Source organism: Mustela putorius, unplaced genomic scaffold (assembly GCF_011764305.1).
Source record: "Mustela putorius furo isolate JIRA1106 unplaced genomic scaffold, ASM1176430v1.1 tig00003988_pilon_pilon_pilon, whole genome shotgun sequence".
Taxonomy (NCBI): domain Eukaryota; kingdom Metazoa; phylum Chordata; class Mammalia; order Carnivora; family Mustelidae; genus Mustela; species Mustela putorius.
This window is the reverse complement of record NW_025422127.1, coordinates 732,306-751,098: the sequence shown is the minus strand read 5'-3', so window position 1 is coordinate 751,098 and position 18,793 is coordinate 732,306. Positions and strand designations below refer to the sequence as shown.

Here is an 18,793-nt window from a genome sequence, read left to right as displayed (position 1 = left end):
GCTGTTGGTGTAGAGAAATGCAACTGATTTCTGTGCATTGATTTTATATCTTGACACTTTACTGAATTCCTGTATAAGTTCTAGCAGTTTTGGAGTGGAATCTTTTGGGTTTTCCACATATAGTATCATGTCATCTGCGAAGAGTGATAATTTGACTTCTTCTTTGCCGATTTGGATGCCTTTAATTTCCTTTTGTTGTCTGATTGCTGAGGCTAGGACCTCTAGTACTATGTTGAATAGCAGTGGTGATAATGGACATCCCTGCCGTGTTCCTGACCTTAGCGGAAAAGCTTTCAGTTTTTCTCCATTGAGAATGATATTTGCGGTGGGTTTTTCATAGATGGCTTTGATGATATTGAGGTATGTGCCCTCTATCCCTACACTTTGAAGAGTTTTGATCAGGAAGGGATGCTGTACTTTGTCAAATGCTTTTTCAGCATCTATTGAGAGTATCAAATGGTTCTTGTTCTTTCTTTTATTGATGTGTTGTATCACATTGACTGATTTGCGGATGTTGAACCAACCTTGCAGCCCTGGAATAAATCCCACTTGGTCGTGGTGAATAATCTTTTTAATGTACTGTTGAATCCTATTGGATAGTATTTTGTTGAGTATTTTCGCATCTGTGTTCATCAAGGATATTGGTCTATAGCTCTCTTTTTTGGTAGGATCCTTGTCTGGTTTGGGGATCAAGGTGATGCTGGCCTCATAAAATGAGTTTGGAAGTTTTCCTTCCATTTCTATTTTTTGGAACAGTTTTAGGAGAATAGGAATTAGTTCTTCTTTAAATGTTTGGTAGAATTCCCCTGGGAAGCCGTCTGGCCCTGGGCTTTTGTTTGTTTGGAGATTTTTAATGACTGTTTCAATCTCCTTACTGGTTATGGGTCTGTTCAGGCTTTCTATTTCTTCCTGGTTCAGTTGTGGTAGTTTATATGTTTCTAGGAATGCATCCATTTCTTCCAGATTGTCAAATTTATTGCCGTAGAATTGCTCATAGTATGTTCTTATAATAGTTTGTATTTCTTTGGTGTTTGTTGTGATCTCTCCTCTTTCATTCATGATTTCATTTATTTGGGTCCTTTCTCTTTTCTTTTTGATAAGTCTGGCCAGGGGTTTATCAATTTTATTAATTCTTTCAAAGAACCAGCTCCTACTTTCGTTGATTTGTTCTATTGTTTTTTTGGTTTCTATTTCATTGATTTCTGCTCTGATCTTTATGATTTCTCTTCTCCTGCTAGGCTTAGGGTTTCTTTCTTGTTCTTTCTCCAGCTCCTTTAGGTGTAGGGTTAGATTGTGTACCTGAGACCTTTCTTGTTTCTTGAGAAAGGCTTGTACCGCTATATATTTTCCTCTCAGGACTGCCTTTGTTGTGTCCCACAGATTTTGAACCGTTGTATTTTCATTATCATTTGATTCCATGATTTTTTTCAATTCTTCTTTAATTTCCCGGTTGACCCATTCATTCTTTAGAAGGATACTGTTTAGTCTCCATGTATTTTGGTTCTTTTCAAACTTCCTTTTGTGGTTGAGTTCTAGCTTTAGAGCATTGTGGTCTGAAAATATGCAGGGAATGATCCCAATCTTTTGATACCGGTTGAGTCCTGATTTAGGACCCAGGATGTGATCTATTCTGGAGAATGTTCCATGTGCACTAGAGAAGAATGTGTATTCTGTTGCTGTTGCCTTGGGATGAAAGGTTCTGAATATATCTGTAATGTCCATCTGGTCCAGTGTGTCGTTTAAGGCCTTTATTTCCTTGCTGTTCTTTTGCTTGGATGATCTGTCCATTTCAGTGAGGGGAGTGTTAAAGTCCCCTACTATTATTGTATTATTGTTGATGTGTTTCTTTGATTTTGTTATTAAATGGTTTATATATTGGCTGCTCCCACGTTGGGGGCATAGATATTTAAAATTGTTAAATCTTCTTGTTGGACACACCCTTTGAGTATGATATAGTGTCCTTCCTCATCTCTTATTATAGTCTTTGGCTTAAAATCTAATTGATCTGATATAAGGATTGCCACTCCTGCTTTCTTCTGATGTCCATTAGCATGGTAAATTCTTTTCCACCCCCTCACTTTAAATCTGGAGGTGTCTTCGGGTTTAAAATGAGTTTCTTGGAGGCAACATATAGATGGGTTTTGTTTTTTTATCCATTCTGATACCCTGTGTCTTTTGACAGGGGCATTTAGCCCATTAACATTCAGGGTAACTATTGAGAGATATGAATTTAGTGCCATTGTTTTGCCTGTAAGGTGACTGTTACTGTATATGGTCTCTGTTCCTTTCTGATCTACCACTTGTAGGCTCTCTCTTTGCTTAGAGGACCCCTTTCAAGATTTCCTGTAGAGCTGGTTTGGTGTTTGCAAATTCTTTCAGTTGTTGTTTGTCCTGAAAGCTTTTAATCTCTCCTTCTATTTTCAATGATAGCCTAGCTGGATATAGTATTCTGGGCTGCATGTTTTTCTCATTTAGTGCTCTGAAAATATCATGCCAGCTCTTTCTGGCCTGCCAGGTCTCTGTGGATAAGTCAGCTGCCAATCTAATATTTTTACCATTGTATTTTACAGACTTCTTTTCCCAGGCTGCTTTCAGGATTTTCTCTTTGTCACTGAGACTTGTAAATTTTACTATTAGGTGATGGGGTGTGGGCCTATTCTTATTGATTTTGAGGGGTGTTCTCTGAACCTCCTGAATTTTGATGCTCGTTCCCTTTGCCATATTGGGGAAATTCTCCCCAATAATTCTCTCTAGTATACTTTCTGCTCCCTTCTCTCTTTCTTCTTCTTCTGGAATCCCAATTATTCTAATGTTGTTTCGTCTTATGGTATCACTTATCTCTCGAATTCTCCCCTCGTGGTCCAGTATCTGTTTGTCCCTCTTTTGCTCAGCTTCTTTATTCTCTGTCATTTGGTCTTCTATATCACTAATTCTTTCTTCTGCCTCATTTATCCTAGCAGTGAGAGCCTCCATTTTTGATTGCACCTCATTAATAGCTTTTTTGATTTCAACTTGGTTAGATTTTAGTTCTTTTATTTCTCCAGAAAGGGCTTTTATATCTCTCGAGAGGGTTTCTCTAATATCTTCCATGCCTTTTTCGAGCCCAGCTAGAACCTTGAGAATTGTCATTCTGAAGTCTAGATCTGACATATTACCAATGTCTGTATTGATTAGGTCCCTAGCCTTCGGTACTGCCTCTTGTTCTTTTTTTTGTGTTGAATTTTTCTGTCTTGTCATTTTGTCCAGAGAAGAGTATATGAGGGGGCAAGTAAAATACTAAAAGGGTGGCAACAACCCCAGGAAAATATGCTTTAACCAAATTAGAAGAGATCCCAAATCGTGAGGGGGGAGAAAGGGGATAAAAAGAGGTTCAAAAAGGAAGAAAGAAAAAAAAAGAAAAAAAAAAAGAAAAAAGAAAGAAAGAAAAAAAAAAGAAAGAAAAGAATTTAAAAAAAAAGAAAACACCTTTCAGAACTGGTTGTTTTCTGTTTCCAGAATTGCTGTTCTTCTTCTCTTCGATCTGCCGATGGATTTTCAGGTGTTTGCAATCTTTAGATAAGCTATCTAGCTGATCTCCGGCTAGCTGAAGTAGTCTCGGCCTGCTACTTCTCCGCCATCTTGACTCCTCCCCGGATTTTCAACCATTTTAAAAAGTGTCCTCAGTAACTTCTTTTTAATTAATTAATTAATTAATTTTATTAGCATATAAGGTATTATTTTCCCCAGGGGTACAAGTCTGTGAATCATCAGGTTTACACACTTCACAGCATTCACCATAGCACATAACCTCCCCAATGTACATAACCCCACCACCCTCTCCACACCCCCCCCGCCAGCAACCCTCAGTTTGTTTTGTGAGATTGAGAGTCTCTTATGGTTTCTCTCCCTCCCCGGTCACTTCTTGTTTCATATTTTCCTCCCTACCTCCCACGACCTTCTGCCCTGCCTCTCAAATTCCTCATATCAGAGAGATTATATGATAATTATCTTCCTCTGATTGACTTATTTCACTCAGCATAATACCCTCTAGTTCCATCCACGTCATTGCAAATGGCAAGAATTCTGGGGGTTTTGATGGCTGCATAGTATTCCATTGTGTGTGTGTGTGTGTGTGTGTGTACACACACACACTATATATATATAATATATATAATATATTATATATATACACTGTATATACACACACACTATATATATATATACAATATATAATATATTTCATATATATGATATATAATATATTTTATATATACACTGTATATATACACTATATATACACACAATATATTTAATATATATAATATATTATATATACACTGTATATACACACTATATATACACACACTATATATATATATATATATTTATTTATTTATTTATTATTTATCTGGGGGTTTTGATGGCTGCATAGTATTCCATTGTGTGTGTGTACACACACACACACTATATATATAATATATGTAATATATTATATATATACACTGTATATACACACTATATATACACACACACACACACACACTATATATATATATATTTATTTATTTATATATCACACCTTCTTCATTCATTCATCTGTTGATGGGCATCTAGGTTCTTTCCACAGTCTGGCTACTGTGTGAACATTGCTGCTATATACATTTGGGTGCATGTGCCCATTCGGATCATTACACTTGTATCTTTAGGGTAAATACCCAGTAGTGCAATTGCCTGGTCGTAGGGTAGCTCTATTTTCAACTTTCTGACTCGGTAACTTTTTTTTACATAATCTTCCCTAGGATTCAATTATACTTTCTCTAAAGTCTTGTTTGTATTATATTACTAATTGCTCCCTTGGATGTTGCGGGGTGGGGGTGGGGGTCTTTCGTTTCTCTCATGGTGCTGAATTTCCTAAATGTTTGGTGAGTCTTGGTAGAGTTCTGGAGATTTTGCACTACTGACTCTTGGCCAGTCCTCTGTGAAAGTAATGCCTATTCCTGCAGTCTGACTTCAGTAACTGTGGGGAAGCAGCCAGAGCTATGTGGACAGCTGGATGTGCCAATAGCCAATATTTTGACTATAGGGCTCCCTGCTCTTTCTGGGTATTGCCAGAAACCCAGGGCACCATCCAATCTCTCTGGTCTAGAGAGCATGCTCCCTGCTTTGTTGGGGGGATACCTTCCTCTGCTGCTTGCTATTCAGTAAGGAGGACCCTGGGAAGGCGAGTGCACGGAGAAGATGGAAGGAGAGTATATGCAGGAGCTACGGCACTCCGAGTGACCACCCTGTCAGTTGCCCAGCCTCCTCTTCTGCTCCCGGTGTTCACAGCTGTTAGGCTTGGAACGTTCCCAGAACACACCTGCCTCCTCCAGCAGTCTGTTCTTGCCCACACTTCAGGCTGTGGTTTCAACTTTAATTCCAATCCTGTCTGCTGTTTGTCTTTCAGGGATATTCTAGTTCTCTGTAGGGGTATCCCTTCTACTATTTCAGATCCATAACAGATTAAAAAAAAAACAAAAACTGTATCTCTACTATTTCTTTCAGGGATTTGGAGCAGGGAGGGATAACTGAAGTGATAATCGTTGATCTTGAGCTGATCTGCCTATTGATACTTTTTAATGTACTAACTTTGAATCATCTCTCTGTTTGGTTGTTATGTTCACTGGGCAAAATATGTGTGCCTCCAGTTTGTTAAAATGTCTGCTTCCCAAATCCTACAATTTCAGCAACTGTTTGTCCCACCATGTCTCTGTTACTTGACACTACACCTAGCTCATGACAGCTACTCAGTAAACGTTTGTTCAATTAGTATATAATACACTCTGGTTTACTAAAGATTTTATTTATTTATTTGACAGAGAGAGACAGAGAGAGGAAACACGAGCAGGGGGAGTGGGAGAGGGAGAAGCAGGCTTCCTGCTGAGCAGGGAGTCTGATGTGGGGCTTGATCCCAGGACGCTGGGATCATGACCTGACCCAAAGGCAACTGTTATCACCTGAGCCACCCAGGTGCCCCTATATAATGCACTCTTGAAAGCGTCTAATTTAGCTGTTCATGATCATTGATAATTAATACAAACCAGTAGCATAGCATAACTAGGATAACTGTATGTATTTTTAAAATACATAGATTGTAAAGCTAAATCCCTAGGAATAGATTAAGTTACAAGCTGTAGATACAGTCTAGGGCAGAGCTGAAACTACAGTCTTGGTTTCCCTAGCTCTGGGCCTTAACAGAGAGGGACTTGTTAGCTCTGCGGCTCTAAGGAGATACACAAACCATGATGCCTTTACATTACGTAACGCGATGCCATCCATGTAGTTTGGACGTAGGAGTGTGATGTGGGAGTATGGAAACCAGGCCAGGCGGGGCTAGAGGGAAACCACAGCCGACTTAGCTCCATGTCACTCTGTATGGCAGGAGAGGGACCAGGTGAAGATCTCGGCCACCTCTGCCCTGGGCTACATGTTGCGTCACATTTACAAATTCAAGCCTGGACTCTCCACCAGAAGAGAGATCTACAGTTTCCTAGTCCCGCTGCTACTTAGCTTTCAGGATAACAACCCTGAGGTAGTCAAGGTATTGATGACCTCGGTCCCGCAAATCAGCCTGATTCATTTCTCTTGCTGGTAGAGCATCGCCTTGGGCTCTTTTCATGAGCCCAGCCTTGGCTGTACATTATACACCCACTGCTTTGGTGTCATCCTCCAGGCTAGCTCTGAGCACTTTCCCCCTCACCGTATCCTGATACAGTTCTCCTCCCTGAAACTGTTTATGTCCCATGTCATGCCCAAGGTCCCGTGTTTCACCTGATCCCAGCTTCAAACCCTCACCCAAGCCCTTGGGGGCTAGTTTCATGGTCTTCCCCTTAGCCTCATGGCCTGGCTCTGTAGAGCCATAGGAAGGAGGCTTCGGGAAGTCTGTTCCCTCCATCCTGTAGGCCTGCGGAGGGGCCCTGACAGAGTGGACCACTGTGATCGGCTGGTCCTCACTCACCCAGATATTCAAGCATGCCACCCTCAGCGATCACATCCAGGTGTTGGAAGAGACGTGCAAGTACCTGGTGAGTGTCTCTGAGAAGCCAGTTCCACCGTACTCATGTTAGGGGCTCAAAGGCAGGCTGAGAGGCTAAATATGGGAGGGCTGACAGAAGATACATTCTTTCTGTTCCTTGATTCTCATTCTTTATCATCAGCAAACTCTTGGAATGCACATGGATTGGGCCAGTCCCTCGTTCTTCATATCTGATTCTCTTAGCAGTAGCCCAGTCTCTGCCTTCAGCGGTGAGGAAGGTCAAGCGAGGAGAGCAGAATGCAATGGAACAGAGGTTTTCTGGTTACAGCTGGTAGGAAAAGATGGTGGCAGGAGTCACTGAGGCTTTACATCAGTCATGGCATTAAGGGTCTGTGGCTCCTATGATGCTGAGGATAGGGCAGGATCAGGAATCCTGGTGGAAAAGTAAATATTTCAGGGCTAAGCAAGTAGGTTAGGAACCACCATTAATAATTTTAATACTATGGATTTTGATGCTTATTACCTTCCACAGGTAGAGCACTTTAGAGTTCACAAAGCAGTTCTATATCCATTATCCCATGGGAGCCTTACAATTAGGTGAAAGAGGTTGGACAGGTTTTATTTCAGAAAACTGAAGCCAGTGTCAGGGCCAGGATTCAATCCTGGGTCTCCTGGTTCCACATCTGTCGTTTCTTCCCTTACCATGTAGGTATGAAGGAGCAAAATTCTCTCTGTGACCTTCCTACTAAGTCTGCCTTGTTGCTGGGGTGTGGGTGTCTGAGGCTATAGGTTCAAGCACCTTCCACTGGGTGAAGACAGAACAGTGGGGACTGTGGACAGGGTGAGAGGATTAGGAGCATTCCCAGGGCTCCCCACCCCCAGCTCCTGGTCAGCACCACCCCCTCTTTGGCCTTACAGGTGAGCACAAGCAAAACCCAGCTGGTGGGGGACTTATTGTCCCAGAGCTTTGACTTCCTGAAGAGCCCTCAGTCCTTCCTAAGGGCAGCTGCCATCAACTTAATAGGTAAGATGCTTCCTCCTGGCAACCCTTCCCTCTTCAACAGGGGAGCCCTCCTTAACCTTCTTCAAGGACTGAGCCAAAAACATGGTACTGTGAACTGGGTCACCTCCTTCCTTAGCTCTGATGTAATTAGAGAGGTTGTCCTGGGGCCAGGCTCAAGAGTCCCTGTTAGGCCAGAAGAGTAAGAGAAGGCTATGTGCCTTTGCCGCACTCTGGGAAAGTCCACCCCAGCTGTCTGCACTTTGCAGCGTTCAGAAGGGAACCGTATTCATTTGAAAGGGGAAAAACTATTGCTTCCATGGGAATCCTGTGCATTTTAAAATAAAACAAAAATTTTTAAAACAAAAATATTTTTCTTTTAAACTAGGGTAGTAGTACAGTATGTATTGATGTGTTGATGTTAGATGTTGATGTAAAAGATTCAGGTTGGCAAAAAAGATGAAATTAAATAATGCCAGAAATTCTAAGCATTTGGATTTAACCACTGTTAACATTCTAGAATTTCTACACACACGTACACTCACACACATACAGCCATTTTAAAAACATGAGGCTTGGTATACTGTTGCTTTCCTTTGCTAGGTCACAAATACATGCCCTTACGTGCCCTCCAGCATTGCTTTTCACCACTGTGTAATATTAATTCCACTATGGGTGGATTTCGGAATTATATAACCTGTGTTTATTTTTGAATATTGAGACTGTGTCATTTTTTTTAAAGTAGGCCACCTCATCTTTTGTTTTTATAAACAGGGATAAAATCTCTACCTGCCATCATGATTATTTTAAGATAAATTTCTTAACTAGAATTGCTGGGACCAAAGGATATGTAAAATTTTAAGGATTTTGGTGCTTCAGCTGCCCTCTAAAAAGTTTGAGTCATGGGACCCCTGGGTGGCAAAGTTGGTTGAGGATCCAACTCTTGGTTTCAGCTCAGATCTGATCTCTGGGTTGTGAGATCGAGCCCCATGTCGGGCTCCATGCTCAGTACAGAATCTGCTTGCTTGTCTCTCTCCGTCTCCCTCTGCCTCTCTCCCCTATGCTCTCTCTTTCAAAATAAATATAATAAATCTTTTTTAAAAAAGTGAATCATTTTCCATTGTTAACCAGTATTATATGCAAGTATCCATTTTGTGGATATTTGCCAACTCTCGGTGATAGTTTAAAAATCATTACCGATTTGATAGGCGAAAAGAGTTGTTGTTTGGATTAATATATATTTTTTTTATCGGAAGTGAGGTGAAATATTTTTTTCCTACGTTTATTGGCAAAGCATATTTTATTTTTGCAAATAAATTGCCTCATGCCTTTTGTCCATTTTTCTGTTGGTGTGAGAACCCTATGGAGTTTGACGTCCTGGGTTCATGCCCTACTTGTCACCTGTCAACAACAGTTTTCTGGGTCACCGCTGCTCTGAGGGTTGTTCAACTAGAACACTGACATGTAGGCTACAAGGCATCTCATAGAAACGTTTTTTGCTAGAACTGGTTTACAAGCTTCCGTGTTTGGGACCAAGGGGTAAAGGTGGCCCAAAGACCCAGGAATTCTGGAATGACTTTGCATCTGTCCTATCTTTAGGATTAACAACTAAGAAGCTAAACATGACTCAAATATATGATGATGATGTGGAGGTCATACAGAATGGTGAGTCTGAGCCTTGTCTCTGAGATCTGGGTGACATGAGGCAAAAGGGCAAGACAGAAAGTGGGGGAAAGAATTCCTTAAGGACCTATTTTGTTACTTCAAATAAAGTATATTTTTACTATTATAAATGTTATATATAAAAGTAAAAAATCGGGCACCTTCCTTGCTCATTTGGAGGAACGTGTGACTCTTGATCTTGGGGTTTTGAGTTCAACCCTCATGTTGGGTGTAGAGATCACTTAAAAAAACAAAATCTTGAAGGGTGCCTGAGTGGCTCAGTGGATTAAGACTCTGCCTTTGGCTCAGGTCATGATCTCAGGATCCTGGGATTGAGCCCCACATCGGGCTCTCTGCTCAGCGGGGAGCCTGCCTCCCTCTACCCCTCTCTCTGCCTGCATTTCTGCCTACTTGTGATCTCTGCCTGTCAAATAAATAAATAAATAAATAATCTTTTAAAAAATAAATAAAATTAAACCTTGAAAGACTAAATTTTAAAAAGTAGAAAATGGGACTAAGTCAGAGGAAGAAAATGAGTTATCTATTATCATGCTAGTTAGAGAAAAACACAGCTTACAAAAATGCTCTAGTCACTCAACATTTATCATGTGTTGTCAGCTGCTACCTATAATGGTATTCATGTCCCCTGAAGAACTTGTAGTTTTGTGTTCTCTTTTATTGCAGTAAAATATTTTAAAATTTGTTTATATTTATAGAAAAAGTACATGAATATAGTCTGTGCAAAAAACGTAGAAACATTATTGATAAAGTTTTTGGTTTTAGAGTAAAGTTCTATTCACCCCCAAGTCTGGTTCTTCTCCCCAATTCCTCCTATCTGTTTGCTCTAGTCTTGTATTCTTTTGTTGTACACATAGAATATATGTTATGTAATATATAATTTGTGATATTTATCATATGGATAGATATATAGATATAGATACACGGTTTTTGCAACTTGCTTTTTTTCCCCACTCCGTATGTTGGTACATACAGATCTGCTACAATCTTGGTAGATCATTATTTAAATCATCTCCAGTTTTTTGCTATTCAAAAACTGCTACGTGAGCATTCTTATGTATGTCTCTTTGTATGTAAGAATATAAGTGTAAGTATTTCTTCAGGCGAGTTAGCCAGAAAGTAGACTTTTAAAAAACATTTAAAATTTAAATTCAATTTAATTAATGCATGGTGTATTATTAGTTTCAGGGGTAGAATTTAGTGATTCATCAGTTGCACCTGGTACTCATTCCATCAAGGGGCTTCCTTAATGCCCATTGCCTAGTTACCCCATTCCCCACCCCGCACCCCTCCAGCAACCCTCGGTTTGTTTCCCAGAGTTAAGAGTCTCTTCTGGTTTGTTTCCCTCTTTGTTTTTGTCTTATTTTATTTTTCCTTCCCTTCCCCTCTTTTCATCTGTTCTGTTTCTTCAATCCCACACAGGAGTGACATCATATGGTATCTGTCCAGAAAGTAGACTCCTCATCATGCACTTTGAGCTTAACAGGGTTTAAAGGAAACATTTTAACTTTCTCTCCAGTATTGACATGAATTCTGATGCCCACCCCTCTCACTTAACAGGCTTTTGTTAGTGAATATTTCAATTCTCTTTTTTAAACCCACAATTTAGATACTATGATTATTGTTGTTACTTTATACAAACAATGTAGATTTACTTGCCATGTCATATGCTCCCCATTCCTTGTTGTATCTCTGACCATCCTTCTTTTTTTTCATCCTTAAGTACACTTTTTGAAAGTCTCTTTAGTGTGGGTATCTTCCTATTATGCTCTCTTGGTTTTTGTTCCTTTGTAATGACTTTTTCTTAAGCCTATTCTTGCAAGGTAGCTTTATTAGTCACACAATTCTTTTTTTTTTTTTTTTAGATCTTATATGTATTTTTAGAGTAATCTGTACACCCAAGGTAGGACTCAAACCCAAAACCCCGAGATCAAGGGTCGCATGCTCCCCTGACTGAGCCAGCAGGGGCCCCTACTAGTGACATAATTCTAGACCACAATTTCTTTTCGAGCACTTCGAAGATACCATGCTACTGTCTTCTGGTTCTCTTTGTTGCTAAAAGGAAGCCTGCATCATTCTATTTTTTTTTTTCCATTGCAGGTAATCTAGCCCTTTTCGCTGGCTGTTTTAATATTTTTCATTTGTAGCATTCGTTAGAAGTCTAGAATATCAGGCACCTGGGTGGGTCAGTTGGTTAAGCAGCTGTCTTTGGCTCAGGTCAGGGTTGGAGACCCGATCGGGTTGGGGTCTCTGCTCGGCGGGAAGTCTGCTTCTCCCTCTTCTGCTCCCCCTGCTTGTGTTCCCTCTCACTGTGTCTCTCTGTCAAATAAAGAAATAAAATCTTTAAAAAAATAAATAAAAATAAAAGTCTAGAAACCTAATAACCCCTCCCCCCGCCCCCTAGATTCAACAAGGATCAACTAATGGTTACCTTATTTTCTCTATTTCTTTACCTGCACCCCTCCCTGCCAGATTATTCTGAACCAAACTTCAGACTTCATATTATTCATCTATAAAATTTTAGTATGCATTTCTAAATGCTACTCCTTTTAATATTAAAACATAAAATATTAAAACTCCTTTAATATTAAAACTGAGCCAGCCAGCCAGTCAGTAGAGCATGAACTCTTGATCTCAGGATTGTGAGTTCCAGCCCCACAGTGGATGGCAAGACTACTTTCAAGAAATAAAATTAAAAAATAATTAAATTAAAACATTAGAAGTGTTTTAATAATAGACATGTTTTGGAGTACAAGGCAAATGATGCATGAATTTTTAAGATAAAAGAGAGCCTAAGGATTTGTAGACTATATGGCACTTGAGGTAACTCATCTAGACCCCTGAGGTTGTCCATTCACTCTCTTCTGCCTCTGAAGTTAGGGGTCCCTCAGAGAAGCATTTCCTCCTCCTGAACTATAACCCTCCTCATTTCCGAGGCTGAGTCATTTGTCCAAGGTCACAGAAGTGAATTACTGGGCGAGCCAGAGCTAGACTTGCCACTTCAGGGGTCTTTGCACTAACTCATGCTCACTCCATTGTCCTTTAATTTGACCAAAGTCCTGAGAAAAAGGGAATGGGAATCGGGGGTGTGGCAGAAGAAGAGCTGGTGTTCCTAGTGTATATCAGAAGAGAAATTTTGCTTCCCCTTCAGAACCCTTTGGTCCCTCAAAGAGACGAACAGCCACACCTATGTTTGTTATTCTTGGTAATTCTGCCCTTGCTCTCAATTAACCGAGTTTCTTAATTATTGAAAACCTACTGTATACCAGGCACACTCCTAAGCACTGGGATACCACAGCAAACAAAACTGATGTTGTCCGTTCCCACCACCTCCACCCCTTCCAGCGGGGGAGGGAAAGGGCCCTAACCAAGTACATATATGTAAGCAGGCACAATGGAGAAAGTAAGACACGGCCAATGGTTGGGGGTCGGAGGGCAGGGAAGGGGTGCCCCTCTGAGAAGGGGTGCAGGAGCAGAGACCTGGATGCAGTGAGGGCTTGAACCAGCTGATTATCTGAGACAAGAGCACTCAGCAGTTCAAGGAAGAACAAGAAGTCAATGTGATTGGCATGGAGTGAACCAAAGGAAGAGGAGGATAACGACTCAGAGGATCACAGTGGGGCCAGGATACTACTGGGCTTTTCAGCTGTGGTGAAGATTGAGGATTTTGCTGTGGGTGGTAGGGGTACTTGGTGAAACAGAGCTTATCACTTCTCTAAAGGGCGGTGGCAGGAAGGGTTAGGGGTGTCTGTGATAGGTGCTGGATAGGTGACTCATTCCAGTGCCCAATAGAAATGATGTTTGAGTTATTTGTTGTTTACCATCTCCACAGTTTGCTTCCTTTGATAGAGAGATATGATGGAGAGAATGCTGGCTTTTATCGCCCTGCTGGTGGGTGCCTGTGCTTTTGGGCAAAAGAGCGGGCGTGTATGTCAGAATGCCCACGCTCCAGCTTCGCTGTTGGGGCTGTTCTGGTCCTGCACGAGCTTGTCCTCAGGCACTTACCCTCTGGTTGGAGCCCACTTCATTTCCTGGCGCCTGCTTCAAGCTAAAAAGCTGGATACGCTGCCTTTGAAGGAATGGTGGCGTCATATTTCAAAGGAAATGCCCAGCAGACACCTGGAGATGGACATGTTCTTGTTTCCTTTATGCTTTGTTACAGCTTTTTATCTTGAAAAGAAAAAGAGGTGAATGACTTTAAAGGGTCCTTTCTTCCAAGTCAGTGTGTAATGACGAGCATGGGCTCCAGTGTCAGCCAGCCCGGTCTGAAATACTAGCTCTCTCCGCAATGAGCTGTGTGAACTTGGGCACATCACTGCCTCTGCGCGCTTCAGTTTCTTTGTCTATAAAATGGGCATAACAGTGCTGACCTTAAACATTGTTTAAGTATCGATTACAAATGGGTGTGTCCCACCAACCCTTTGTGTTGAGTTGACCCAGCTTCGGGGCCAAGATGGGGCAAGGTGCTGGCAGTGGCAGGTAGGGAGGGCACCTGGTGCTCTGGTCAGTGGAGAATGAATTTGTTAGCTGCTGCTGAGTGTAGGTGTGCTCTCTCCAGTCCTCTAGTGACTAGGTAGTAGCCTCTGTCCCTTTGGGGTTCTAATCCTTGCTTCTGACCCTGACATTTTGTACCTGTGCTGCCTTCTCCTCATTTTTTCCAATTGAAGTCTCTACAGGGTAAGGAACCCCTGTTCCCAGCAACCAGAGAATTTCAGCAAAAGTATTTTAGAACGAAAACCCTAGGCTCCTCAGTGTATCAGAGAATTCACCTTGCCTTCCTCATCCCACCCAGCCTCTAAGAAAGACTGCCTACCTTACCTAGACAGGAGGGACTTTTTCCCAAGGAAGGTAATTCTAGTTACGTTTATATCCGTATCCAGTGCCTAACAAGCCTTGTGGTCAAGAAATAGTTCTTCGTGGGATTTCCATATTCACTGCGTAGCCAAAGCCAGGTGCTTTCTCCTGTTATCAGTATAAATGAGATCAGCATGGAACTGTAGACTTTGATGGGCTTGAAGGCCCTTTTGAGCCAAGGTTCTTCCTTTTCTCTTCATCCTTTGGATGTCAAGCAATTTAGCAGCCTTTGTTCCCACCGGAATCTCAGCCCCTGGCTGCCATTCCCTAATCCGATGGCTTGAACAATCCCTACATGCCCTGCTTCTCTATACTTCTCTACACAGCAGCCATATTCTCTTTGAAATGTGTACACTGAATCATGTCACCCCTGGACTTAAATCCCTTCAGTAGCTTTCCACTGCTCTTTGGGTCAAAGTCTGGTCCCTTATGTTTGGCCTCAAGGCCCTGATTGAGCCAGCTTCTGACTCTCTCTCCACCCTGAGCCTGTAACACCTCCCTTCTCACGAGAAGCTGTAGCCCCACTGGTTACTTTTTACACTGTGAGTAGGTAACCTCCTCCCTGACCTTTGGGAATGCTTCTGCCCAAGCTCTTCTCGTGGCTTCTTACCTCTTAGCTCACATGTCTCCTTCTCAGAGAGCAATTCCCTGACCGGCCTAAGGAGGTCCTTCCTGGTTGTTCATTCTCATTACTCTGTTAAATGTCCTTCTTTGTACTTCATTTGTGTTTCCTTGTTTGTTTGTTTGTTTTCTTAAAGATTTTATTTATTTATTTGACAGAGAGAAAGAGATCACAAATAGGCAGAGAGGTAGGCAGAGGGAGAGGGGGAAGCAGGCTCCCCGCCGAGCAGAGAACCGGATGTGGGGCTCGGTCCCAGGACCCTGAGATCATGACTTGAACTGAAGGCAGAGGCTTAACCCACTGAGCCACCCAGTGCCCCTCCTTGTTTGTTTTGACTTTCCTCCACTGGAATGTCAAGTTCTCGAGGGTGGGGAAACTTTCTTGGTCACCACTGCAACCCCAGCACCTAGCAAGTACTCCATAACCACAGTCAAATGAATTAATGGTTATGGTTTCTAACAGTGAAAAACTGCAAACAACCTCATTATTCACTAATAGAGGGTTCATCACAGAGATTATGATAGGATCACATGACTGGATAGCACCTTCTATAGAGGAATATTTTATGTGACGAAAAAATGGAAATCTTATTTTTGTAAAAAGAAGTATCCATATTTGGTATTTAAAAAAAACTACAACAGGTGCATCTGGCTGGCTCAGTCAGTAGAGCATGAGACTCTTGATCTCGGGGCTGTGAGTTCAAGCCCTATGTTGGGCACAGAGATGACTTAAAAATATATATACTGCAGGGATTGGTATGAAAATATTAATAATATTATCTCAGGGGGACAGCTAAGTGATTTTTCTCTCATTCCTTTTGGAATGATTTTTATGTAAACAGTTTTCTAGAGTAAAATAAGTATTACTTTAACGGTGACAAAAGTTATTCTAAATGAAGTTATATAAGAATATCCTGGTATGTGGGGTGGAAAATAATGGGGTTTGGATAGGTAGTCCTTGGAGATCAAGAGTCTGAGTTGACCTCCTTTCTGGTTTCAGCTGTTGGAAGTCTGAGGAATGATCCTGTGGAGTCTGTGCAGTCTTTGGTCAATACAACTCTGAAAAAAATTGATGAATATGTTAACCCCGGGTTTGTCGCTACTTCCAGGTTGAGTCAGCTGAGTAATAACATCTTCAAAGTCACAGGCATGAAAACCCCAAAAAGAAAGAAGAGGCTGTTTAAGAGTGTCAAACGGGAAAGAGATGACAATCAGAAAATCTGGAAGTGGCTTCAAAGCCCTCTGAATCTACTGCGCAAGCGGTCCAATAGGAGGGTGAAAAATAGTCCAGTCATAATAGGCAATTCAGAGAAATAGTCAGTATGGTCACAGGTCCCGATGTCTGGAAGTCCATCTGCAGAGGCCGGGGCCGCCTAAACTAAGTTGCTCCAACTGCTCTGGGACTAAAGCCTTTTCCATTTGTTTGTCCAGATGTCAGGACTTTGCCTCCCAGTAGCTCTCCGACCATAGTCCCACTGGATGGGCTACTTTAGGATTACACCCAAGGAGGCACTTTTGATCTTAGAAGACAACAGTGTGTTTCTGGTCCTTTGTCTCCCTTGGGGATTTCTGGCCACCAGCATATTCATTTGTCAATAAAACTTATTTTCTCATCCTAAGACAAGTTGATGTTCATCTTGGTTTTGGGGGGCTGAGGAGAAACTCAAGTGACAGGTTCAGCTCTGGAACTATCTCCTTCAACCTTCAGGTAAAGTTTTGAATGATAAGAGGGAGGCAGAATTGGGTGCCAGAACAGTGTGGCCCCTAGTGTCCAATCTCTTTTTTTCTCCTCCCACACACACACTGGATGAAATTCCCAGGCCTGACACATTACGTTCAGATTTCAGGTCCAAGCAGAAAAAGGCAGACTGTGGGTGTAAACACTGGAGTGGCAATAACTCCAGCCTGATCTCTCTCACTGAAGAAAGTGCATTTGGATGGTGATGGATGACATTCTTGATGAGATAACTTTGAGTCCATTCTAATTTTTTAAAAAAAATGTTTAAATATTTATTTATTTATTTGAGAGAGAGAGAGAGGGAAGGAGCCTCTAGAGGAAGGGGGAGAAGGAGAGGGAGAGAGAATCCTGAAGTAGACTCTCTGCTGAGCAAGGAACCTGGTGCAGGGCTCAATCCCATGTCCCAGGGATGTGACCCAAGTGTAAATCAAGAGTCAGGCGCTCAACGGACTGAGCTACTCAGGTGCCCTGAGGGAAATAATTTTTTTTTTTTCCCCAAGGGTCCTGACATTTAGGCTATGGGAACTCAATTCTGAAAAGTTTGAAAGATATGGAAAGGGGGATGTGGGTGGCTCAGCTGGTTAAAACTCTGACTCTTGATCTTAGCCTAGGTCTTGATCTCAGGGTCATGAGTTCAGGCCCCACCCTGGGTTCCACACTGGGCATGGTGCCTACTTAAAAACATAATAGGTTTGGGATGGGGGGAAAGGGATGGAAAGACCAAAGAACTAGTTCCCACTTTGGTCAAACTGATTAATTTGACTTTGAAGTTAACTTTGAAAGTTAACTTTGAAGTTAACCATGATCAGGATGGTTTTGATTGCTTCTAAATTTTATGAACTTTTATATAAAATCCTTCTAAAACTGTTTTCCTCATATTTAAAAATGAGAATGTTTGAACTCACTTTATAGGCTTTATGGAATGAAATGAGATATGGCTTAATAAATGGCTCTCATTATTACCTGGGTATGACAGTTAATTTTGTGTCATGGTGGATGGGCCACAGTGCCCACATAGTTGGTTAAACTTTATTCTGGATGTTTCTATGGGGATGCCTTTGGATGAGATTAACATTGCAATTATAAATAAGTAGATCAGATTGCCCTCTATAATGTGGGTGGGCCTCATTCAATCAGTTGAAGACATGAGTGGAATGAAAAAACTGACCTCCTGAGAGCAAGAAGGAATTCTGCCAGCAGATGACCTTTGGACTTGAACTGCAACATGAGCTCTTCCCTGTGTCTTTAGTCTGATGGTCCAACCTGCAGATTTTGGACTTGCTGACCTCCATAATCGGCAATTCCTTAAATCAATCTCTTTCTCCCTTACCCTTTCTATACACACACACACACACACACACACACACACACACTATTGGTTCTGTTTCTCTGGAGAATCTTGACTAATACAGTAGGTATAAGGCTGCTTCCTCTGAGTCAACAGAGAAGTGTCATTTCTTTGGGATGACAAAGGGGAGAGTTGGTGGGCATTGGTAGGAAAGCTGAACTTTAAAGGAGAAACACTACTGTGACCCAGCTTCCAAACCAAAGCACTGAGACTTCCAGTGCTTTGTATATTGGCATTTGCTCCACTGGCCTTCAGCCTAGCTGTACGCTCCATCTTTGACTTTCTGACTTTCTCTTCAATTTCCTTCAAACGTGGACTTCTCAGGATACCCCCAACCTTGTCATGACCTCTAATTCTTGTCACTGCTCCCTGGCTGTACATTCTGTGCGAAGATAGCTGCCCTCTCCAGATCCAGGTTCTCGTAGGGCCCCTAGTCTTGTATTTGGGGAGGGCCTTGACCAAATCAGGCTACCCAGCTGAAGAAGTGGTCAACGGCAGGGGGAGAAGTTGCATGCTCACTTGGTCCAATGTCAGCATCCTGTCTTCATTTGCCCAGTT

General features: G+C 41.7%; 1 protein-coding gene across 3 annotated transcripts in view; it reads left to right on the top strand.

Annotated features, from left to right (window-relative positions):
• LOC101682501 (maestro heat-like repeat-containing protein family member 1) overlaps positions 1-16,757 on the top strand; it is an 84,273-nt gene extending 67,516 nt beyond the window's left edge. For 2 of the 3 annotated variants that reach the window (XM_045071802.1, XM_045071800.1), the window contains 5 exons: positions 6,401-6,559; positions 6,921-7,043; positions 7,913-8,018; positions 9,594-9,659; positions 16,150-16,757. In XM_045071802.1, coding sequence (XP_044927737.1) covers positions 6,401-6,559; positions 6,921-7,043; positions 7,913-8,018; positions 9,594-9,659; positions 16,150-16,466 — 771 coding nt within the window. In that variant the 3' untranslated portion in view covers positions 16,467-16,757. The remainder of the gene's footprint in view (positions 1-6,400; positions 6,560-6,920; positions 7,044-7,912; positions 8,019-9,593; positions 9,660-16,149) is intronic. The other variant, XM_045071801.1, reaches the window with a different exon arrangement.
• The last annotated feature ends 2,036 nt before the right edge of the window (positions 16,758-18,793 follow it).